The following is a 23,758-nucleotide window of genomic DNA, read 5'->3' on the forward strand; positions in this document are numbered from 1 at the left end:
TTTTCTTATTATAAAATTTGACTTGTATTGCCAACCCAGAAAGTTCTGAAACAGGGACCAGTATATTTAACCGGACTGAGTCCTTTGGACTATACCAGGATCCTCTTGCATGTCGCTATGGTTGAATGCCAGTCTCACTCGCCAGAAAAGTGCTCCAGGAGGAAACTAGTGGCGTTTTGTTGTGTATCTGTTGAAGAACTAGAGACTGCATTGTTAAGTTTCCAAGGGTGCACACTGCTGCAGCTTGACCACACCAAACACCTATCCATGATGACCTCAGGGATTGTCAGCGGGGTCACCAAATCAGTTTCTCCTGGATGATCCTGTTTCTGCCTTACATTCCAAACACAGGCTCCTAAGTTAAATAATAACTATAAATTGACCCTCTGTGTCAGTAAGTGACCAAAATAATCAAAGGGAATTTGATGAGAGAAAGTAAAACGCAGGTCATTAAAAAATAGAGAGGGAATGAGGCGAGAGGGATTGTTGGGTTGGGAGCTGGCATGGGAGCCAATAGCCAAACACCCTCCTTAATAAGCAAGTAAGTCACATTGTGGTCGTCATTCACTTTCCATTTGTGGAGGAGATGTGTGATCAACCAGTTGATGACGCATTAGTGTCTTTGAACAATGCCAAAATCAGGAGGTGCAATGTTTAGCTCTCAAGTCAGGGTGATTACTTGGGACAACTGCATCATTCCATTCCGTTTGCCAGCATTTTTCCAGATTTGGGTCGGAGGTGGCATGTTGCTAGACTGGGAATCAAGATATGAAGTCAAAAGACCTCATAAAATCAAGACATGACAGAATGACATGGTTAAATATTTAGCAAGATTCAAATTTTGTTGTTCTTTGCATCTATGTGTACAACATATTCGACATGTGTATTTTACATGCACTGAGGTAAGGCATTAGCCTTTATTTAAAAAAAAATCAGAAAAATGGCATGGAGACTGATGATATTTGAATGTGCTATTGAACTGAAAGAGAAATGGTGACTAGAATTCAGTTTACCTAATGGAGAAAAAAGTAGTTACTGCTCTTTGAATAACTCTCTCCTTCACATATCATTGATAGTCACTGAAACCAAGAGAACAGAAGACATTTTTTGGGACGTGTGATTCATTACATGATTTTTCTTTCCTGCTCCCTGAATGCAATGCTCCCATGCCATCTGTTCCTTAGCTATTTTCTTCACTTGAAAGTTTGATTGCAGCATTTGTTGACAAAAGCAAAAAGAGTGAGGCTTAAGATTTTTTTTTCTGTCCTTGGAAAGAAAAAAAAATTCCTTTTGTATGTACAAGGTGTACATAATTATGGTACAAGACATTATCAAATTTTGAAAAGGTGAAAGATAAGTTGGAAAGTTTTAAAAGCTTGAAGAATGCAGTAAGGGCTCTATCTTACAAGCTGCAACTCAACCCTTTTTAAGGTTTAACATCCAGCTTTCCAATCTTTGTTTCCTGAATGAATATCAGTCTCATTCCTCAAAACATATCACGGCCAAATCAGCAATTAATGTCCTTTGTGACTAGGACCAGACACCACTGAGAGTTACCTGGATTATGAAGTAATTGGTCTCAACCATGAGTTTCAAAAGTATGTAAATATTACCTTTATAACTGATTACATTAATTGAAAACTTCCAATGAAAATTCAAGGAACAAATCTTGTATCGACTACAAAGAAAAGTCTCTAAGACTGTTAGACTACTAGATCATTGGAACAGTTGGAAAGAAGCCTCCTTAAATTAGGAATTCTGCCAGAGGCCAAAACATCTTTAATTAAAGGCATAATCATATTTGGTGGTCATTCCTAATATTGCTAAGGATGATCCCAAAGGGAGTAATCCAGGCAAAGAACAATTTTCAGATGTAACCTTGGAAGAAAATTTATGGCCCTGCATAGTCTATATAAATCAGTGGAGAAATTATGGTGGCTATGATAATTCACTGGCTTATTATAAATATTACCAAAGTACATTCAGTGAAAAAGTCCTTCTTCAAGGAATAAGCAAAATCATGTAGACAAATTGAAAGGCAGGCGGATGAACTTGAGGATGTAGTTGAAATGGATCTAAAGTTGGAAGGGGAAGGAATATTTTATTGAAGCAGTTTGCAAAGCAGGTAGGGAAATGGCATGAAGGGGCCGTTAATAAGGACAAAGACTCTTTGAGAGCCACAAAGTTTGACGTAGTCATGGATGCAGATAACTGATGCAGCTTGCAAGGTCAAAAAGACAGTGGATACTGATTTTAGTAGCTGTTGGAATACAGTGAGTATTTAGTGGACAATAGATTATCGTCAGGATGCGGGACCTGAATATCAAGCAGAGTCAAGAGGAGTTTGTTAGACCACATGTACTTGACCAAACTCAACTAGGTGGGTTCAGTCATGGTATGGCCATCCATTGTTGAATCACTAATCAGCAGGCAAATGATCAGGAATCAGAGAAGGAGAAGGCAAACAAAAGATGATGATGAAGTAAAAGCAACTGTCAAAGACCTGTCAATGCCACTACAATAAAAAGGAGAGCAGACACAAATATGTGTATAATAGAGCAATTTTCCAGACTTCAGGATGTCCTTAAACTCTTCCCAAAGCCAATAAAGTTTTTTAAAATTATTTGATTTTATAAAAATTTAGAAATACAGCAGTTACAGGCTCTTTCGGCCCATGAGCCCTGCCGCCCAATTACACCCAATTGACGTAAAACACCCATACATTTTGAAGGGTGGGAGGAAACCAGAGCACCCAGAGAAAACGCAGGAAGACATGGGGAGAAAGTAAAAATTCCTTACAGACAGCGCAGGATTTGAAACCATGTTGCTGTGCTGTAGCAGTGTTGTGCTAACCATGCCAACCTTTGAAAGGTGATGACTGTCATGGTAGAGGAAACAAATGGAGAAAGAGTCAGAAGATGCTGGAACCTACAGCAAAAATTTTAAATGCTGTAAGAACTGGGCGGTACGGATAGAGTTGCAGTTACAGCGTCAGTCATAGGGACTGGGATTTGAACCCTGCACTGTCTATAACGAGTTTGTATGTTCTCCCCGTGTCTGTGAGCATTTTTCACGGGGACTCCGGTTTCTTCTCACCATTCGAAACGTAGGTCAATCCAGTGTAATTGGGCAGTATGGGCTCGTGAGCCCAAAGGATCTGTTATCGTGCCGTATGTCTAAATTTAAAAAAAAATTAAGCAGTGGGCATGGAATAAAATGAATACTCAATATTACAAAATGAAATAATGCTCCCATACACAAAAAAGAGTGATGAATCAAGCAATATTAAAAACAGGGAGAGGGATCGATGTGTGATAGGTGGACCAAAGTGTTATCCTTGCATAGTAGCTAGTCTGTGCACTGGAGGATCTCACAAACAGCAATGTCATGATGTCCAGACAATTCAGTGAAGTGGAAGTAAAACATGAAAGTCTGTAGACACAGTGGTTGAAGAAAAAAAACTCAGAGCTGGAAAAATTCAGCAGGTCAACCAGTGTACTTTATAGAACAACGATAAAGGTACATAACCAACATTTTGGGCTTGAGCCCTCCATCAAGGTATGAGGAAAATGTAGGCACGTGCATCCCTATCAGGATCTCCTCGTGGCCAACCATTTCAATTCTGCGTCCCACTGACATGTCTGTCCATGGCCTCATGCACTGCCAAACCAAAGCCAACCGTAAATTGGAGAAGCAACACCTAAATTTTGTCTTGGCACTCTGCATCTGGATGGCATTAATATCAACTTCTCTAGTTTCTGCTAGACAATTCCCTGTTCTCCCTCCCTTCCCTATCCCTCTGTCTCCTTTCCTGCAGCTCACCACCTCCTTGCCTTTCCTTCAAAGAGCCATTCCGCCCTCCCTGTTTGTTGATGTGCCCACCCTCCCTTATCCATCTAATACTTCCTGCCTGTGGACCTGTGCTCCTCCCCCTGCTCCCCATCACTATTTTGTTCGGCCACCTGCCTACATTTTGTCCATATCTTGATGAACGGATCAAATCTGTATCTTTACCTTTGCTACATAAAGTACCCTGCTTGACCTCTTGAATTTCTCCAGCTTTGTGTTTTCAATTCATTGAAGTGCTTTTAACTGAGGAATCAATAATTAGAAGGTGATAAATCCCTAACTTTTCATTTAAATAGTACAGTAAAACCTCATTAGAATGCAGTAGTTGGGGTCCAAGATTTCATACCGCATTACAGCCAAGATGCAGAACAGATGCATATATGTCATGATTCAGGAAGCAGGAAAACAGAATTTAAGGCCACCTGAATTGTTCTGCCATATCCACCCCCACCCCCTTCCAGTCGCGCTGCTGTCTCCCCCCCCCCACCACCGCTCGCCCACATGACTCACGCTGCCAGTGTCACCCCCTCGCCCACTCAAATTGCGCTGCTCGACTCGCGCTGCCGGTCTCCCCCTCCCCCCCACCCTGCTTGCCTAACTCGTGCTGCCGGTCTTTCCCCCTCGCCCGTCATAAGGGACCATTTTTGAGTTTGTGGCTGTTAGCCACTGTTAGCCTGGCATCCTAAAATCAGTGTTCGGGGTCCACAGACACCCAAGCTATAAGCGATTCCGCAGATTAACGAATTGCATTCTAATGAAGTTTCACTGTACCATGGATTTTCCAGTGTAGCACTGCTCCTGGTGAAATTTGAATCAATATAATTGGGAATCTCGTGTTATTTGGTAGTCACTTTCATTTTGCTGATGCTCAACTTAGGTTATTTAATTTGAAAAAAAAATCAACATTCCTCGAATGTGGATGGACTTGATATTGGCATTCACTTTGTCTTTTGTTGGAGTGTCAATCTTGTGAAAAATATTGTGGAGTCTTGAATTTTGAAATATAAATATAAGATGCTGTAAATGCTTAAAGATCAGGCAACTTCAGAAAAGAAAAAAAATTTCTGTTGAATCACATTTCATTAAAGCATCCTGAAAAAAAGTTATCCAAAAGTTACTGAACTTGCACACAAAAAAATGTCTTTTAAAAGACGCTTAGCTACATGGATAAAAAAGGTTTATCGGGATATGGGCAAAATACAGGCAAATGGGACAAGCTCAGGTAATAATTTGATGGGCATGGACACGTTGGGCTGAAAGGACTGTTTCTGACTCTATCCAATAACTTCAGCTCCATGGCAGGATGCAACATTACAGATCTAACTGATTCAGACACCCTTCATCAAGGGTTAACTTTGTTGCACATCATCATAGACCTCTCTCCTAATTGCTAACTGGCATTCTTGAAAATAGGTTTAAACTCAATTAACCCAATGCTGTTGGCATAGGAGGACCCAATAGGTGCCAAGACTGACTGTTGGAGGAATTCTGGAGGTTGAGCAGCTGAGGTGGGGGGTAAGGACTTGTCAATGTTTCGGCCGATACTTTGCATCAGGAACCCCGAGATAATTCCTTCACCCACCCACCCCCCCCCCCCCCCCACTCCCTCCACACGCACACAAAAATTAACCCACTGAGTTCCTACAGCAGTCTGTTTTATTGCCCCGGGTTCCAGCATCCGGTCTCTCATGTCTCCAACAAGTGCCTCTCGAATTAGATTAATTGGCAGCTTGTAACTGCATTAAACAATTACATGGTAGAAAAGACTAGAAATAATCATTTGCAAGGTCCTGCCTGAACATAACCTCTTCCTTTGGTGAAATCTGTTTGGAGTTCATCTTGCATGGTTCTGCCTCTCATTTCGTTCCAAAGGAGCCTCTTTGATGATCAGGGTACGGAGCATTAATTATGCAAAAATTGGCAGGAATGTAGAGCAAAACCTTTGTGAGTAGTCCAAGCTACACAACCTCTCCTGAATGCTACCAAAGCATTTGTTTCAGTGATGATGTTTTCCATATTGTGCTTTTGATTGTGAATATGTTTTGGTGACCCCCTATGAATTATGCAGAGGAGTCTGGAACTGTGGCTGGGTCTCGATCCAAACCTCCCACAGCTCCACCAAGCCAGTGGGAATTATGTTTAAACCTCCCGGCCAAAAGCCAGGAAACAAACAAATAGAGAACACCTTCCCAGGTCTCCTTAACTAATGATTGGGATTACTATATACAAATGGGTATTGCATCAGGGATCCACATGAGAGGCTGCAGATGCTGGATTCTGGAGTAAAAAGCAATCTGATGGAGGAACCCTGCAGGTCAAGCAGCATCAGTAGGAGAGAAATAATGGTCAACATTTTAGGCCAGTACCCTTCATCAATATGAAAAGTTGACCACTCTTTTTCTTCCACCAATACTGAGATTCTTGACTTCACTATGGACGTTGTCCACAGAAACATCATTTGATAATTGGATCAAACTGTAACAGGAAAAGTCCTTCAATCAAAACTAGGAAATTAATCCACATCGTCAATCTATTGCTGTTCTGTGACTGTGTCCCTGCCGAGCCACGATCTATGAACCAGTACTCCATTAATGTCTTTAGCACCAAGCTGATCCTGCAGTCTGTGCCACTTGGCAATCGCCGGGTCCCAACAGTCTTTTGCCTTTGTGGCTGGATGTACATCATTGACCTTTTTGAAAACAACTTATTGTTCTTTTTCTACATTCTCTGCAAAACTCATTCCAGTTGCGCTCATCTATTTGCTTATTCAAATCTACTTCCTATCTTTGTCTTGAATTATGAGGCCCTACTTTTTGAGCTTTATTTTTGTATCAACCTATATATTTCTTTGTATCCTTGTTAGAAACAAAAGTTGGGCGGTATGGTTAGTTTAGCAGATAGCACGATGCTGTTACTGTGCCAATGACCTGGGTTTGAATCGTGCTGTCTATAAGGAGTTTGCATGTCCACCCCATGTTTGTGTGGCTTTCTTCTGGGTGCTCCCGTTTCCTCCCACCCTTCAAAATGTCCAGGGTTGTTTGGCCGGCAAGGGCTCGTGGGCCAGAAGGGCCTGTTACCGTGCTGTCTGTCTAAATTTAAAAAGTCACAATGGTTAGGTTAGGTAATTGATAGATCCTTTCTCTATCAGTGCTGAAGCTATACATGAGCAGCTGATTTCAGTGATTAAAAATCACGCTTTCGGGGTACAGAGTTTGACAATCTATGTTGTGTTTATCAGGTTCTGTCGAGGGCCTTGTGTGTGCATCTGGAATTTCTGAGGAGGCAAAACAAAATTTAAAAAAAACTGCAGAAGCTGTAAATCTGAAATAAAAACAAAACAAAAAAAAATTGCCAGAAACAGTGCATGCTAAGGATAATCTTGAAAAGAGAAACTGATTTAATGTCTAATGAAAGATCTTTGACCTGAAATAGTACACAGTAAAATCCCTGGTATCCGGCACCTATGGGGATTGGTAGATGCTGGATTAGTGTATTTTCCATTCGTTTGAGATTGCGTGTTGCATGATTGCAAGGTGTGCCAATTTTAAATGTATGTATTTTTAACTATTTATTTTCTGCAATTTTTTTGCTGGTTGCTGAAGGCAGCTGGTTGCTTGAATTCCAGATAATGAAGAAGGTTTTCAAGGATTGCAGAGGGATTTGGGCTGCTTAGAAAAGTGGGCTGAAAAATGGCAGATGGAATTTAATGCTGATAAGTGTAAGGTGCTTCATTTTGGTAAGAAGAATCAGAATAGGACATATGTGGTAAATGGGAGAGCATTGAGGAATACAGAAGAGCAGAAAGATTTAGGAGTAACTGTACATCGTTCCCTGAAGGTAGAAACTCACGTGAATAGGGTGGTGAAGAAGGCTTTTAGTATGCTGGCCTTTATCAATCATTGCATGGAATATAGGAGTTGGGAGGTGATGTTGAGATTGTATAAGACGTTGGTGCGGCCTAATTTGGAGTTCTGTGTGCAGTTCTGGTCGCCTAATTATAGGAAGGATATAAACAGAGTGGAGAGAGTTCAGAGAAGGTTTACCAGAATGTTGCCTGGGTTTAAGCATCTGGAGTATGGGGAGAGATTGGACAGATTGGGTCTTTATTCTTTGGAGCGTAGAAGGTTGAGAGGGGATTTGATAGAAGTATTTAAGATTATGAAAGGGATAGACAGAATGGATGTGGATAGACTATTTCCGTTAAGAGGAGGAAAGATTAAAACAAGAGGACATGAGTTAAGAATTAAGGGGCAGAGGTTTAGAGGTAACATGAGGGGGAACTTCTTTACTCAGAGAGTGGTAGCTGTGTGGAATGATCTTCCGGGAGAAATAGTGGCGGCGGAGTCAATTGTATTATTTAAGAAAAGGTTGGACAGGTATATGGATGAGAAGAAGATGGAGGGTTATGGGCATTGTGCAGGGAGGTGGGACTAGAAAGGGGTGTTTGGTTCGGTGCGGACTAGAAGGGCCTAATGGCCTGTTTCCGTGCTGTAATTGTTATGTTTATGTTTTATGTTTATCATAAATTGGAAACGAGAAATAAACTGCTAAGGGCTTGGCAGAGATCTTGTGTCATCATGGGTCTGGGGTGCCTCTTGATCTGTGTCTTCCAGTATTTCATGCTTTTGAAGTGGGGAAATGTATTACTATTAGTTGAATGAAGGAGAACTTTAAAGTATTTGAGAGTACCAGATTTTGTTATAATCAGGTTATGAGATTCTTACGTGAAAATTTTGGTCTAGATCCGTTATTGCCAGCAGGGGCAGAAGTGGAGTCATTGCTGTGTAATGGAGATACAAAGAAATATATAGGTTGATACAAAAATAAAGCTCAAAAAGTAGGGCCTCATAATTCAAGACAAAGATAGGAAGTAGATTTGAATAAGCAAATAGATGAGCGCAACTGGAATGAGTTTTGCAGAGAATGTAGAAAAAGAACAATAAATGTGAGGTATAGGTTGGTACAATATCATTTTATTCATCAGTTATATCTGACACCACTAAAGCTAAATAAATTGAACCATACTTTCTTAAATTTATGTTTTAGATGTGGACAGGAAGTTGGTACATTTTTATATTCTATTTGGCAGTGTCCTAAGATTAAACCTTTTTGGTTGGAAATAGGTAATTTATTAGAATGAATAATGGGGGTTAAATTCCCACAAGATCCAATGTTATGTTTATTGGGTGATATTAGAGGGGTTAAACCTAAATTAAAATTGAATATGTACCAAGTGACATTTGTTCAAATTGCTTTAGCAAAAGCTAGAAAATGTATTGCTATAACTTGGAAGTCTGATCCAGAATTGAGAATTGAGAGATGGCATGTGGAAGTTCAGAGATGTATACCACTTGAGAAAATTATTTATAATTTAAGATTTAAATATCATATATTTTGGAAAATATGGTGCCCATATTTACAATCTATGGATATGAATATTTAAATGAATCTCATATATTCCCTTTCTCCTAACGATCTCTGTATATTAGAAAAATCCCTATAGTAAGGGGCGCTCCTGTTGAAGATCTCTTGTCCTACTCTTTTTTGCTTTGTAAGAGGTTAGAGGGGGGAGGGTGGGAGGTTTATGGATGGGGAGTTATTTGTCTCTTATTCTTTTCTTTTTTCTTATATATAGCACATGTATTTCAAAGGGGTTTGCATTATTGTAAAATAAGTGGATTTTTTGTGGTTTTAAATTTATAAATAAAATTTGAAAAAAAAAGCAATACACTGTCTCCTCTCTCAGGTTGATGTGAGAGATCCAAAGGTTCTATGAAGAGCAAGGGAGTTCTCTATGTTATCTTGGTCAATATTTAACCTTCAAACATCATGACAAAAAAAAAATTATCCAGTCCTCCTCATATTGTTGTCCATGAGAGCTTGATGTAAGTAAATTGGCTGATATGTACAGTATAGAAGCCATTAGGGTTAGGGATAGATTTAGAGTTAGGAATTTATAAATGTAATGAAAGGCGCAAGTCATTTCCAGTTAACCATAAACAGTTGATTTGATGTGTGCATTGTTAACCATCATCAAGACACTGGAATTAACACCAACACCTAAAAAAAAAATCAATCTCATAAACTTTGCACAAAAATGACAGAATTGGGAACACCAGTCCCTAATGAATGCTTTTTATTGAACACAGAATTTGTATACATGGACAGGATCTTCATAATTATTCAGCTAATTTGTGTTGTTTAATGAAATGGATGTTATTTCTTGTCAAAGCTCTACTAGAGCTGGAGATGTTAAAGATGAAATGCAAAGCTCGTTGAGTTCTGTCATTTTCTAACTGCTTTTCCACTGATGATATTTTTTTTTGTACTTCCCATGAAAGACTCTATTTCAAATAACATTCTAATTTTCTGAAATACATTCGGATGATTTTGAAATGCAGGGGGAAAGGTTTGCACAACATGGATTTCAATTCTTCATTGCAGGTCTTTTCCATTTGCTTAATTTAGTACACAGGACTCGTACGTGGGGACCATGTATTTTATGTTGATGAATGCATCTTCTCCTCCAAAACGCTCAAACACCTCCAGAGTTTCATTTATAAGGTCACCGATATTTTCTCGTTTCTGCTGACTGTAGTCAATACCATCTCCTGAATTTACTGGTGATGAGAAGGAAAAAGCAGAGGACAATCATTTCAGAGATCAAAAGAATATATCTTATCCAATCAATGTACATTTTTTTCTGCGTAGGTAATATACTACATTTAAGTGTTTTTAAGATATTGAGAAGAATCAACATGAATAATTGCTTGTGTGGTACTTAGATCAGAATTCTGTAATGGCCTGGCCTCAGTTTCCATGAAAATGCCTCCATGACTACTCTGCACAGAGGTCTTCATAACTTAAAATATTCTGAAGGTACTTAATCGTGGTAGCCATTGTGGGATATATGCCCTGATGGGGAAGATTTGGAACCAGTTGTATAGTCTGTGAATAAAGATCTGCCTGTTTGAAGCTGAAATGCAAAGAAAAATTCTCCTTTCAAAAGAGTGAGCGGTTTTGGAATTCTTCATTCCAGAGACACAGAATTAGTAAATGCATTCATAGATTTTTGAAGTAATGGGATATCAGGGGTTATGAAGATCAGACACGAGAGAGGAGATCAACAAACAGATGAGTTATGCTGATAATGAATAATGGAGCAGGTTTGAAGAGCTATAAGGGCTCATGAAGCTTCGACTGACGTTTGTATCGTCCTTATAAGAGGAATGTGTAAGATTCCATTGTGGAGTGGATTTTCTCTCTCTCTCTCTCTGTATTCAAAGAAAATCCTGAGCTTTTTGAATTAATTGAAATGCATTTCAAAAATCTTGAAAATATATTAATTGCCTTTGCTTTTTTAACCCTTGGAAACTTTTTGTATCGACCATTGACAGTCACATCAATAAGCACAGACGTCGATATGCTCTTAGAATTTGGACAGGACTGTCCAAACAATGCAAATAACTCAGTCCCACCAACATTAGGGATGGATTTTGAGACTTTGGGAAACATCAGATCTAGCATTTAATTGTTCTTTAACTGAGTGCTCCAGTGAGTAAATCTTTGATTATATTGCTCTAAAATCTATTGTAACTGTGGTTGGACAATTAACTCCTTGAAGTCCCAGACCAGAGGATGCAAATTTAAAAGCCACTTTGCCTTGCTGAGAATTTGAATTTGAACTCCAAAAAAACAATTAAAAACACCCATCAGTGAAAGTGAAAGGGCCAGATTGACATTAAAAACAATTGCTTTGAGGAAAGAAACTTGCCATGAGAAAAGATCCACAGTAATATCAACTGTCTGCAATAGTCAAACAAACCATGCGGTAGTAGTTCAGTGGGAGTTGCTTACTTCTCAAGGTAATTGGGGATGTACACAAGAATCTTGAGTCTTGCTGCATACCTCTCTATCCATCAGGAATTTATCAAATTGGTTTTTAATTTAATTTAATTTTTAAATTTAGACATATAGCATAGTCACAGGCCCTTCTGGCTCTTGAGTTCGTGCCACCCAATTAAACCCAATTAACCTACAATCCCCTGTACATTTTGAAGGGTGGGAAGAAGGGTGGGAGTGCCCAAAGGAAATCCACGCAGGCAAGGGGAGAAGGTACAGACTCCTTACGGACATCGTCGGATTTGAACTTAGGTCGCTGGCGCTGTATCAGTGTTACGCTAACCATGATGCCCTAAATTTTAGGTATATAGCACGGTAACAGGCCCTTTTGGCCCACAAGCCCATGCTGCCCAATTACACCCAAATGACCAACAACCCCAATATATTTACTCGTCACCGAAGATACACTGAACTCCTCAATTAGTTTATAACCTTGATAACTTGAAGAAGGGCTGAGGCCCAAAACATTGGGTCAATATCCTTACTTCCTATGGATGCTGAGTTCCTCCAGCAATCTTGTCGTTTACTACAATCATGGTGTCTGCAGACTTTCGTGTTTAACTTTAGTTTATAACCTCACTAACTATTCCCCTTACTTTTTCTGCAGGAATAGTTAAATTGGGAAGAATATCATCTGCATAACCCTAAATTTGCCCTGATGTTCTATTCTAGTCTTGATGGCATTCTAAATCCAGTTTGGAGCTTCATGCCAGTTGTTGGGCTCGTATCAGGTGTAATTGTGCTTAATTGTTTAACTCGGCCAAAAAAATCCATGTATCTTTATTTGAAAACACTGTTCATTATCCAACATTGGACAGAGTTAAAGAACTCTAATTATTTCTGCTGCAAGTGACAAATGTACAGTGATTGTCAGAAATATTTTAATTGCTTTTCGTCTAATGCCACTTGTGTCTAATCTTCCTGTTAATTGCAGCTTTTGTGGATTTCTTCAGAGATATTTCAACCCTGTTAATTTTTATTACCTCCCTACGTTGACATCATAAATCTGGCTGTCAGGTTGGACATAACAACAAGTGGAATTTAATGTACGTGCTGTTGCAGTAATTGTAATTCCCTCTAACAAATCTGTTGTAGCTACAGCAGAATCTATACTCTATGCGATAGGGACTTTGATTCAAAGCTTCAGAAATTAGCAGCAATAAAATATTATTAATTCACTTTAAGTTGGGTAAACGACAAGAATGTACCCCAAGTCCAACATTGGCATGAATATTTTGTCTCGATATTGACATGGACAGTGCCAATTATTATCCTGTTTGTTTCTGTGAACAAACATGCCCAACACCACACTGTACAACAAATTCTCTCTGCTGCACCTTTTAAATAATGAAGGGCAGAGAGTAAATGCAAACAGGCTTCGTCCACTGAATGGTGAGACAAGAACTAGGGGACATGGGTTAAGGGTGAAAGGTGAAATGTTTCAGGGGAACATTAGTGGGAACTTCACATAGAGAGTGGTGGGAGTGTGGAATGAGTTGCCTGCTGAAGTGGTGAATGCAAACTTAATTTTAACATTGAAGAAAATGTTGGATAGGTACATGGATAGGAGGGGCATGGAGGGCTATAGATCATTAGGACTGAGCCAATGGTTCTTCACCTTTTTTTTCCACTTACATGCCACCCTAACAATCCCTTACTCACCACAGAGCACCTATGCAAACAGCAACCCAATTTATCTTATCATGAAATAAATAGATCACTTTACTAAAACCAATGATTTAAGATGTACAAATGTTTGCAGTTCAGCATCAGTTTTAATTTTATGCATTGCCTTCCGCTGAGGTTTAATTCCAGAGCACACAGCAATTTATGTTTAATCATGTTTGGAGGTGTACCGAAAACAGTTGCATATTTAACATGTAATATCAGATAAGTGGAGGGAAATTGCTACCATTAACAAATGATTGGAAGACCGGGGGTTGAAATGGGTAAAGGATACAGATAAAATGTGGAGAAAAATTATATTTATTGAGTGGTTATGATCTGGAACTCGCTGCCCGTGAGAGAAACAGAGGCATTCAAAGGGCAATTAGATTATCATTTGCAGCAAAAATAATTTGCAGGGATCTATTAAAAGAGCAGGGGAATGGGAATGGCTTCTACATGAAGGGCAAAATGGCCTTCATTTGCTCCATAATAATTATATAATTCTAAGATTCTACATGCACAAAACATGCGTCTTTCATGCGCCTTTTGATTATAGGCAAAAGGCTCATTTACCTGCTTTCTACACCCAACCATCCTGCACCACACACATACTTTTGGCTGATCATACAAAAATCTGACCACAATCATTAAATTTGGCAGGATACACAGCAATAGAAGTAAACACATCTTATGTTAATCATTATATACAGCACACAAGCATAAGTTTAAAACCCAGAAGCTACACAAGAAACATATTTTGGCCATTTACCACAAAAGAAATAAAGCTGCTTATCACTCAATGAATCACACAGCAAAGGTAGGAGTGAGGTCCATTCTGTTGATGCATACAGTAAAACCCCCGGTATCCGGCACCTTTGGGGATTGGTATATGCCGGATAAGTGAGTTTTCCAGTTGCTGCGTGTTGCGTGAATGGAGAACTAATTGTGAAGCACATCAATTTTAAACTGCTGTATTATTTACTCATTTATTTTCCGTGTTTTTTTTTGACAGTTGCTTGAGGTTGCCAGTTGCTTGAGGTTGCCACTTGCCTGAATTCCAGATAACAGAGATTTTATTGTAATAATAATACATTAAAATATCACAAAATGGAAATTAGAAAGAAGCTGCTAAGGAATTGGCAGAGATTTTATATCATCGTTCACCTCAAGTGAAGTATCAGAAAATTGGAGTGTGCTAATGCCATAAATTTGACCGAATTCGCTGAAAATGTGGCAAAGAGGACTGATGAGGGAAGGTCAGTAGATACTGTCTACAAGGACTTTACCTTTGGCATTATCCTACATGGCAGGCTGGTCTAGAAGGGATCCAGTGTGACCTACTCAGATGGATACAAAATTAGCTTTCTGTAGGAGTAGTAGGTTATAGTAGATGAAGTAAAACATGAAAGTGTGCATTCAGGTTAAAGTAAAAACATAATGCTGGAGAAACTTAGCATGTCAAACAGTGTACTTTATATAGCAAAAATAAAAGTACATAACCAATGTTTCGGGCTTGAGCCATACCTCGATGAAGGGTTCGTATGAACCCCCCCCCCCTCCCCCCGTCTCTGTGTGGATTTACTCCGGGGGCTCCTCTCATCATCCAAAATGTACCGTGTAATTCGGCAGCATGGGCTCATGGGCTAAAATTGTCTGTTACCGTGCTGGATGTCTAAATTTAAATTTAAAATTGTGGGCAGAAGGGTTTGTCCTGTGCTGTAATGTTTTATGTTGTATATTCTAAAGCCATTTACCACTTAAATAAAAGTGATGTGACCAGTTCCTGGGACACCAGCCATTTATTCTGGTAGAAACTGGTAATTCAGGAGTGATGGTGTCAGTAGGCAAGAACAGGAAAGATTAAATACAGTTTCTCTAAATTTTTCAGAATCTCCTGTAATTCCTTGGTTAATTCCTAAATAACTGTTTTTTTTTAAAAATAACTGCCTTTATATAAACCTAATGTTTGAAGCTAACAGGATATCTGTGCCAAGTAATTTGGGTAAAGTCGTGCTGTGAGGGCAGTGTTTGTGCATTGGATTGTTCAGAGCTGCAGAAATGGGCAACAAAACTCTTCTCAAGTAAAGAAAAAGCAGGTAGCATCCATTTCTAACAGCAGAGAATTCCGAGAAATTACTTCCCAAAAAGAAGCATCAGTGGAATTGTAACCACACGCAAAGTGAATTCAACCCAAAAATGACATTTGGGAAATAGAAATATTTGGGAGTGAATCGTGATGCAAACAACCAGTAGAAACAGTAGTGGCCTGTTTGGAGACTGATAATGGAGATTTGTCACTGCACAGATCGCCTTTGTCTGCTCAGCGTGAGTTGTGGGAATGCTGCAGCCTACTGATGGTGCAGAACTCAGGAAACAGCAATCCAGAAAGGCTTGCAAACCACACGGCTTGTGGGATGGGGGAGGGGAAGAGAGAGGGAGGACGAGACAGGAAAGATCATGACTCCTTTCTAAACAAGCCATTACAGTGTGTGTACTGTGTGGAATTCAATGCTGTGTACGAATTCAGTCACGGTCTGAGATTAATTATTACCCACCCACCCTGAAATTTCAAGAGTTTCTCGAGGTATTGAAATGTGCACAGTGAGACTATCCAGTTCAGAAGAACAATGCACTGTTACAGTCTCACACTTGTGTACATATAAATATTTTAACAGAAATTTAACCAAATTAAAAGTAACCCCTCTCCTCACCCCTCCCCCCCCACCAACCAAATTAATGAAAGCTAAGTATCCATGGATGACTCCAAAGCATTTTCTGTTTACAGAACAGCTTTGACATGTGACTTTTGCAGCTGCCTGATGCAGAATGTGAACATTTCTGGAAATGCAGAAAACAGACTATTTCCTTGCAACTAGTTTCCTTATTCAAGTGGAACAATGAGAAACCTGCATTTTTTTTGTTCATCTGTTTTGATTCCCTGAGCTTCGGGATATTTATACTGTAACATACCTCCTCTTGTTTGCTTCATTACTAAAATCTGAAATTGACTTTAGGGCCACTTTTGCTTTCCAGATGCAAGGATTCACAGTAATCTGGTAGTCACAAGTAACTGACAAATTGGCAATTCTCAGGTTGCATCAATAACTACAATATGGTCATGAGAAAATTCTAAGGAGTATGGGGGAACTTGTGAGAACCAAAGGATGGAATATTCTTACTTTCAATAATAAATACTTTGAACAAATACTAAATAAAATGGAATTGTCCTGCAAAAATTTTTATTAATTATAGGAATAAATATTACCCAATTGGATTGTTTTATTGTTCAGCTTTGTTGAACTGTTCTCATCTAATTTCAGCTTTATTTATCCAATTAACATCTTTAGATTGTCTTGTTCTCTCATTGTTGCCCCTGGAGGCCTCTGATCTTCCCAATTAGCATTTTGTTTTTTTAATTACATCATTCAAAATCAGTATCATTTTTATGGTAATAGGACACAATTATATCTCACTCCCACCTGTTTTGACCCCTCCACCATCTCTGAGCTGTCAGACTATATGCCAGATCAGGTGGGAGTATTTATTGTCTATGTAATGAAACAGACAAAACCAGTCCTTGTTTTTCCTGGAGGAGAAGCCCAGTACCTCTTCAGTGGATTGCAGTATGGTAGTCTTCAACTGATCCCAGAGGGTTTCAGGGGACGGGTCCGTGAGGCGGGTTGCAACGTCGAGCTTTGCTTTGAGGTTTGCCTGGAAGTTTCCTCTCGCTTCGTCTGACTGCAGTTTTCCAACATTGAACCTCTTTCTGGGGGCTTTATTGTTCCTGGGCTTTGGCTTGAAGTGAAGGTTGAGCTTGCAGCGAACCAGCCGGTGGTCAGTGTGGCATTCCGCGCTAGGCATGACCCTGGTGTGGAGCACATCTTGTTTGTCACTTTCTCGCACCAGGATGTAGTCCAGGAGGTGCCAGTGTTTGGATCAGGGATGCATCCAGGTGGTCTTAAGGCTGTCCCTCTGCTGAAAAAGGGTATTTGTAATGACAAGTCGCTGTTCTGCGCAGAGCTCCAACAGGAGGCGCCCATTGTCGTTGCACTTGCCGACGCCATGCTTGCCCAGGATTCCTGGCCTGGTTTCTGAGTCTTTGCCGACACGAGCGTTGAAGTCGCCCAGGATGACAACCTTGTCGGCTGTAGGGGTACGTTGGATGAGGTTGCGCAGGTCGGTGTAGAACTTGTTCTTTTCTGCTGGTTCCGCCTGGAGGGTTGGAGCATAGACACTGATGAGGGTGATGTGACGCTTGTTTTGAAGTGGGAGTCGCATGGACATGATTCGGTCCGAGAGGCCTGTCGGAAGGTTTTCGAGTTTGGAGGCAATGAAGCTCTTGACCATGAAGCCTACACCAGATAGGCGTCGTTCATCCGAAGGCTTGCCAGACCAGTAGAGTGTGTAACCCGCGCCGCGTTCTTGGAGCTGCTGGCAAAGAAGCGAGCTGCCCACCAGGCTCACCTTACAAAGCCGTCCTGTCCAGAGAAGAAACAAGCCTTCCGTCGCGCATGCAGCCATCTTCAGCGCAAACTACGGGAGATCCAAAATGAGTGGTGGACTAGCCTCGCCAAACGAACACAGCTCAGCGCGGACATTGGCGACTTCAGGGGCTTCTACGAGGCTCTAAAGGCTGTGTACGGCCCCTCACCCCAAGTCCAAAGCCCGCTGCGCAGCTCAGACGGCAAAGTCCTCCTCAGCGACAAGATCTCCATCCTCAACCGATGGTCAGAACACTTCCAATCTCTTTTCAGTGCCAACCGCTCAGTCCAAGATTCCGCCCTGCTCCAGCTCCCTCAACAGCCCCTAAGGCTAGAGCTGGATAAGGTTCCCACCCTGGATGAGACATATAAGGCAATCGAACAACTGAAAAGTGGCAAAGCAGCAGGTATGGATGGAATCCCCCCAGAAGTCTGGAAGGCTGGCGGCAAAACTCTGCATGCCAAACTGCATGAGTTTTTCAAGCTTTGTTGGGACCAAGGTAAACTGCCTCAGGATCTTCGTGATGCCACCATCATCACCCTGTACAAAAACAAAGGCGAGAAATCAGACTGCTCAAACTACAGGGGAATCACGTTGCTCTCCATTGCAGGCAAAATCTTCGCTAGGATTCTACTAAATAGAATAATACCTAGTGTCGCCGAGAATATTCTCCCAGAATCACAGTGCGGCTTTCGCGCAAACAGAGGAACCACTGACATGGTCTTTGCCCTCAGACAGCTCCAAGAAAAGTGCAGAGAACAAACCAAAGGACTCTACATCACCTTTGTTGACCTCACCAAAGCCTTCGACACCGTGAGCAGGAAAGGGCTTTGGCAAATACTAGAGCGCATCGGATGTCCCCCAAAGTTCCTCAACATGATTATCCAACTGCACGAAAACCAACAAGGTCGGGTCAGAGAGCAATGAGCTCTCTGAACCCTTCTCCATTAACAATGGCGTGAAGCAAGGCTGTGTTCTGGCACCAACCCTCTTTTCAATCTTCTTCAGCATGATGCTGAACCAAGCCATGAAAGACCCCAACAATGAAGACGCTGTTTACATCCGGTACCGCACGGATGGCAGTCTCTTCAATCTGAGGCGCCTGCAAGCTCACACCAAGACACAAGAGAAACTTGTCCGTGAACTACTCTTTGCAGATGATGCCGCTTTAGTTGCCCATTCAGAGCCAGCTCTTCAGCGCTTGACGTCCTGCTTTGTGGAAACTGCCAAAATGTTTGGCCTGGAAGTCAGCCTGAAGAAAACTGAGGTCCTCCATCAGCCAGCTCCCCACCATGACTACCAGCCCCCCCACATCTCCATCGGGCACACAAAACTCAAAACGGTCAACCAGTTTACCTATCTCGGCTGCACCATTTCATCAGATGCAAGGATCGACAATGAGATAGACAACAGACTCGCCAAGGCAAATAGCGCCTTTGGAAGACTACACAAAAGAGTCTGGAAAAACAACCAACTGAAAAACCTCACAAAGATAAGCGTATACAGAGCCGTTGTCATACCCACACTCCTGTTCGGCTCCGAATCATGGGTCCTCTACCGGCACCACCTACGGCTCCTAGAACGCTTCCACCAGCGTTGTCTCCGCTCCATCCTCAACATCCATTGGAGCGCTTACACCCCTAACGTCGAAGTACTCGAGATGGCAGAGGTCGACAGCATCGAGTCCACGCTGCTGAAGATCCAGCTGCGCTGGATGGGTCACGTCTCCAGAATGGAGGACCATCGCCTTCCCAAGATCATATTATATGGCGAGCTCTCCACTGGCCACCGTGACAGAGGTGCACCAAAGAAAAGGTACAAGGACTGCCTAAAGAAATCTCTTGGTGCCTGCCACATTGACCACCGCCAGTGGGCTGATAACGCCTCAAACCGTGCATCTTGGCGCCTCACAGTTTGGCGGGCAGCAACCTCCTTTGAAGAAGACCGCAGAGCCCACCTCACTGACAAAAGGCAAAGGAGGAAAAACCCAACACCCAACCCCAACCAACCAATTTTCCCTTGCAACCGCTGCAATCGTGTCTGCCTATCCCGCATCGGACTTGTCAGCCACAAACGAGCCTGCAGCTGACGTGGACTTTTCACCCCCTCCATAAATCTTCGTCCGCGAAGCCAAGCCAAAGAAAGAAAGAATGAAACAGAAATGTAATATTACACAAAATTGCCTCGAGTCTGCCATAAGACAGACAAAGATTCACTATTAGCATTGCCCAGTGCCTGTTACTGTCTTGCACATAGATTTCAGTCACAGACATTCTTTTTGTATTTCGCCAGGAAAACAGTGCAGTGGTGTCCACCAACACCCCCCCCCCCCCCCAACAATCACCTTGCCCCTCTCAATTCCAATTCACCCCAAATATTGTTTCAGATTGAATTTGTTTTCCTGGTTCTTCTGATTCCTTACTGGCTCCATCACTGCACAGCAGCCCTCATCCCTGCCTTCCTAGGACATCTCCTGCTGTGATTCACACAAATTCATGTTCTCCACACTAGATCATTGTCTTCAGTGAGCTATGCGATAATTTGTGATTTCCTGTTGTCCTAACCAATACTATCTCTAAAACGGGCCTACTGTTCATCTTTCTTTTTAAAATATTTTTATTGAGTTCAATTTAATAATCTCATATAAATGTTGCATTGACATAACAGAAGGAAATATCAAAGGTAAAGGTTCCATTATTGTTACATAATACTAAATTTAGAATGTAACATACATGAAATTCTTTAACTTTGTCCACAGAAAGGAAGACAGAAAGTCTGAAATGAGGGCCCAATGAGGAACAAACTCATGACCCCTGGTTTACAAGACCAGTGCTCTAACCACTGAGCTATCAGAGCCTCTAAAATATATATAAATAATATACAACAGGTAAAAATTCTCTAATTAACAGTTTCCTATTTTCATTATTAATTGCCCATTAGTATTATTAAGATTAAAATGAAAATCACATGAATTACTTTAAAATCGATCTGTTCATAACTTGGTAAAATATCAATTAATATTAATATTTTAGTCGAGGACCATCTAATTAATCAATTTATATTATGAAACAAAGAAAAAAAAATGAAAAACAAAACTAACGCTAATCTAACCCCTCCCTCTAATCGATATGAAAGAAACAAAGAAAAAAGAGAGCAACAAAACTGGATCAGATTGCTACCCCCAGAAGCCATACGGAGTATCGCCGGAGCAGCCCAACAGCCTAAAACTCCCGACCATGATGATATTCTATGAATGAATCCCTTACCTTTTCAAACTGGAACTTTTTATCTAAATTTTTTCCAAACATAAATATGCCATTACATCATTTAGCCACTGCCCATGAGTCGGTGGAAGTTCATCTTTCCACTTCATTAAAACACCTTGTCTGGCTTTCAGCATACTAAAAGCTGGTCTACTGTTCATCTGTTCCATTTCTTAAAGACTCACGGTTCTTGTTGGAATTCATCCTAAAATATTGTATTTGTCTTGTGTGTTTCAACAAATAAGTCAAGTTTATTGTCATCTGATCGCACAAGTACAATTCAACGAAACAGTGTTCTCTGGTCCTCAGTGCAAAACATGCAGACATTCAACCAGACATAACACACATATAGATAAACAATACACATGCAGGATAAGTGTTCATCTAAATAAATAAATACATAAATGAATACTGTTTCGTGAATATGAGAGATTTGGATGTTTACTGTGATCAGTTCCTTTGGTTGTTCAGCATTCTCACTGCCTGTGGGAAGAAGCTACTCCTCAGCCTGGTGGTACTGGCTCCGATCCTCCTGTATCTCTTTCCCAATGGGAGCAGCTGAAAGATGCTGGGTGCAGGGTGGAAAGGGTCTTAAAGTAATTTGAGCACCCTCTTCAGACAATGATCCCGTAGATCACGTCAATTGGGGGGGAGGGGGGGGTGGAGGGAAATTCTAGTGATCCTCTCTTCCACCCTATATGGCACAGGACACCATTCCATAACTTTCATGTGTTATTTTGGCTGTGTGTTTGCTGAAACTCAGTCAATTGCACTTTAATTCTGAGTCAGCAGGTTTGAGTTCAAGCTCTAAGCAGGGACGAGAGACCAACAACCTTGGTGCAGAGCAGAGGAATTGCCACATTGCCAGGTGATGCAGAGGCTTCAAACCAAGCCCACCTCTGCTCTCTTTGGTGGATCTAAAAAAGCCAATGGTGCTATTTTTAAGAAGAGCAGTAGACTTTTCCTTGGACTCCCTGCCCAATATCTGAAAAGCAGGTATTGATGTTCTTGACTGGCAGTGTTACCCAGCATTTTTTGTTTTTGTTTCACAAAAATAGATTTTTTGTTCGATACGATATCTTTATTTATGGGACGTTGCTGCCACACTTCCTCAAGTTCAAGTTCATCAACATCTGTTTCATCTATGCAACAGCATTCTCCAGTCTTTGGTGCACAAACATGCAAACACACATACAGACATAACACACACACAGACAAACTATACTGTAAATATGCAGTATGTATATACTACACTGTGCTTATGCAGTACGTATATATAAACTTAGTAAATATTATTGAATAGATAGCAGAGATTCAGAGGGTTTTTATGAGCAGTTCCCTTGGTCGTTCAGCATCCTCACTACCTGTGGGAAGAAGCTGTTTCTCAGCCTGGTGGATCTGGCTCTGACACTCCTGTATCTCCTTCCCAATAGGAGTAGCTGAAAGATGCTATATGCAGGGTGGTAGAGTCCTCGGTGATTTTGCAAGTCCTCTTCAAACAACAATCTCAGAGATCACATCAATGGGAGGGGAGTGAGAAACCAGTGATCCTCTCTGCTGCTCTTGGGTTCCTGTGGATTGACCTCCGATTCAATGCCAGGATAGTCTTGACAGAGCTTCTGTAGAAAGTTAACAGGATGGTGGCCAGTAACCTTGTCCACCTCAGTTTTCTCAGGAAGTGCAGTCAGTGTTGTGCCTTCCTGACAAGTGAAGAGCTGTGTGTCCAGGATAGGTCACTTGTTTAGTGGACTCCAAGGAACTTGCTGCTCTCTACTCTCTTTATTACCAAGCTATTAATGTTTAGTGAAAGGAGGTCATCCCTAATCCTCCTGAAGTCCAAAATCATCTCCTTTGTTACACTTGCACCATATCATGCAATTTTTGACCTCTTTGCTGTAGTGCAACATATCGTTGTTGCTGTTGAGGCCAACTACTGTAGTGTCATCTGAAAACTCTGCTGGAGCTGGATATGGGAGTCATGGGTTAGTAGCATGAACTGGAGTGGACTGAGCACACAGCCCTGAGGTGTGCCAATGTTCAGCATGATGGTGCTCAACAGTCTGCAGCTGTCACGGACAGATTGAAGTCTATGAATAACCTGCCATATGAGGTGTCATTCTCCAGGTGAGTCAGGATGAGCGGAGGAATAAGGCTATAGTATCATCAATGAAATGGTTCCATATATGGGTGGATTGAAATAGGTCCAGTGTCTCTAGGAGATGAGCTTTGGTGCATTCCATCACCAGACGCTCATAGCATTTCATAATGGTGGAGGTCATTGGCACTGGGCAGTAGTTATTGAAGGCTGTCACAGTCATTCTCTTTGGTACCAGAATTATAGTGGCTGCCTTGAAACCCACACGAAAAATTGACTGCTGCAGTGAAATTTTGAAGATGTCCATAAGGACCTTTGTCAGTTGGTTTGCACAATCCTTCAGTCCCTGACCAAGTACATTCTATGGTCCTACTCCCTTGTGTGGGTTTACCTTGGATAGGGTTCTCTTCACCTCGGCCACTGCTATGCAGGGTGCCCGTTCAGCGGGGGGACATGAAGCTTTCTTTGGCATCAGCCTGTTCTCATCAAAACGTGGTTA

At 41.2% G+C, this 23,758-nt stretch overlaps 1 protein-coding gene across 4 annotated transcripts in view; it reads right to left on the reverse strand.

Annotated features, from left to right (window-relative positions):
- Positions 1-9,968: 9,968 nt before the first annotated feature.
- Positions 9,969-23,758, reverse strand: part of pacrg (PARK2 co-regulated) — a 290,834-nt gene continuing 277,044 nt past the window's right edge. The window contains exon 5 of one of the 4 annotated variants that reach the window (XM_069895183.1): positions 9,969-10,469. In XM_069895183.1, coding sequence (XP_069751284.1) covers positions 10,309-10,469 — 161 coding nt within the window. In that variant the 3' untranslated portion in view covers positions 9,969-10,308. The remainder of the gene's footprint in view (positions 10,470-23,758) is intronic. The other 3 variants (XM_069895184.1, XR_011343449.1, XM_069895185.1) reach the window with 3 other exon arrangements.

The sequence above is a fragment of the Narcine bancroftii genome, chromosome 8, assembly GCF_036971445.1.
Source record: "Narcine bancroftii isolate sNarBan1 chromosome 8, sNarBan1.hap1, whole genome shotgun sequence".
Classification (NCBI taxonomy): domain Eukaryota; kingdom Metazoa; phylum Chordata; class Chondrichthyes; order Torpediniformes; family Narcinidae; genus Narcine; species Narcine bancroftii.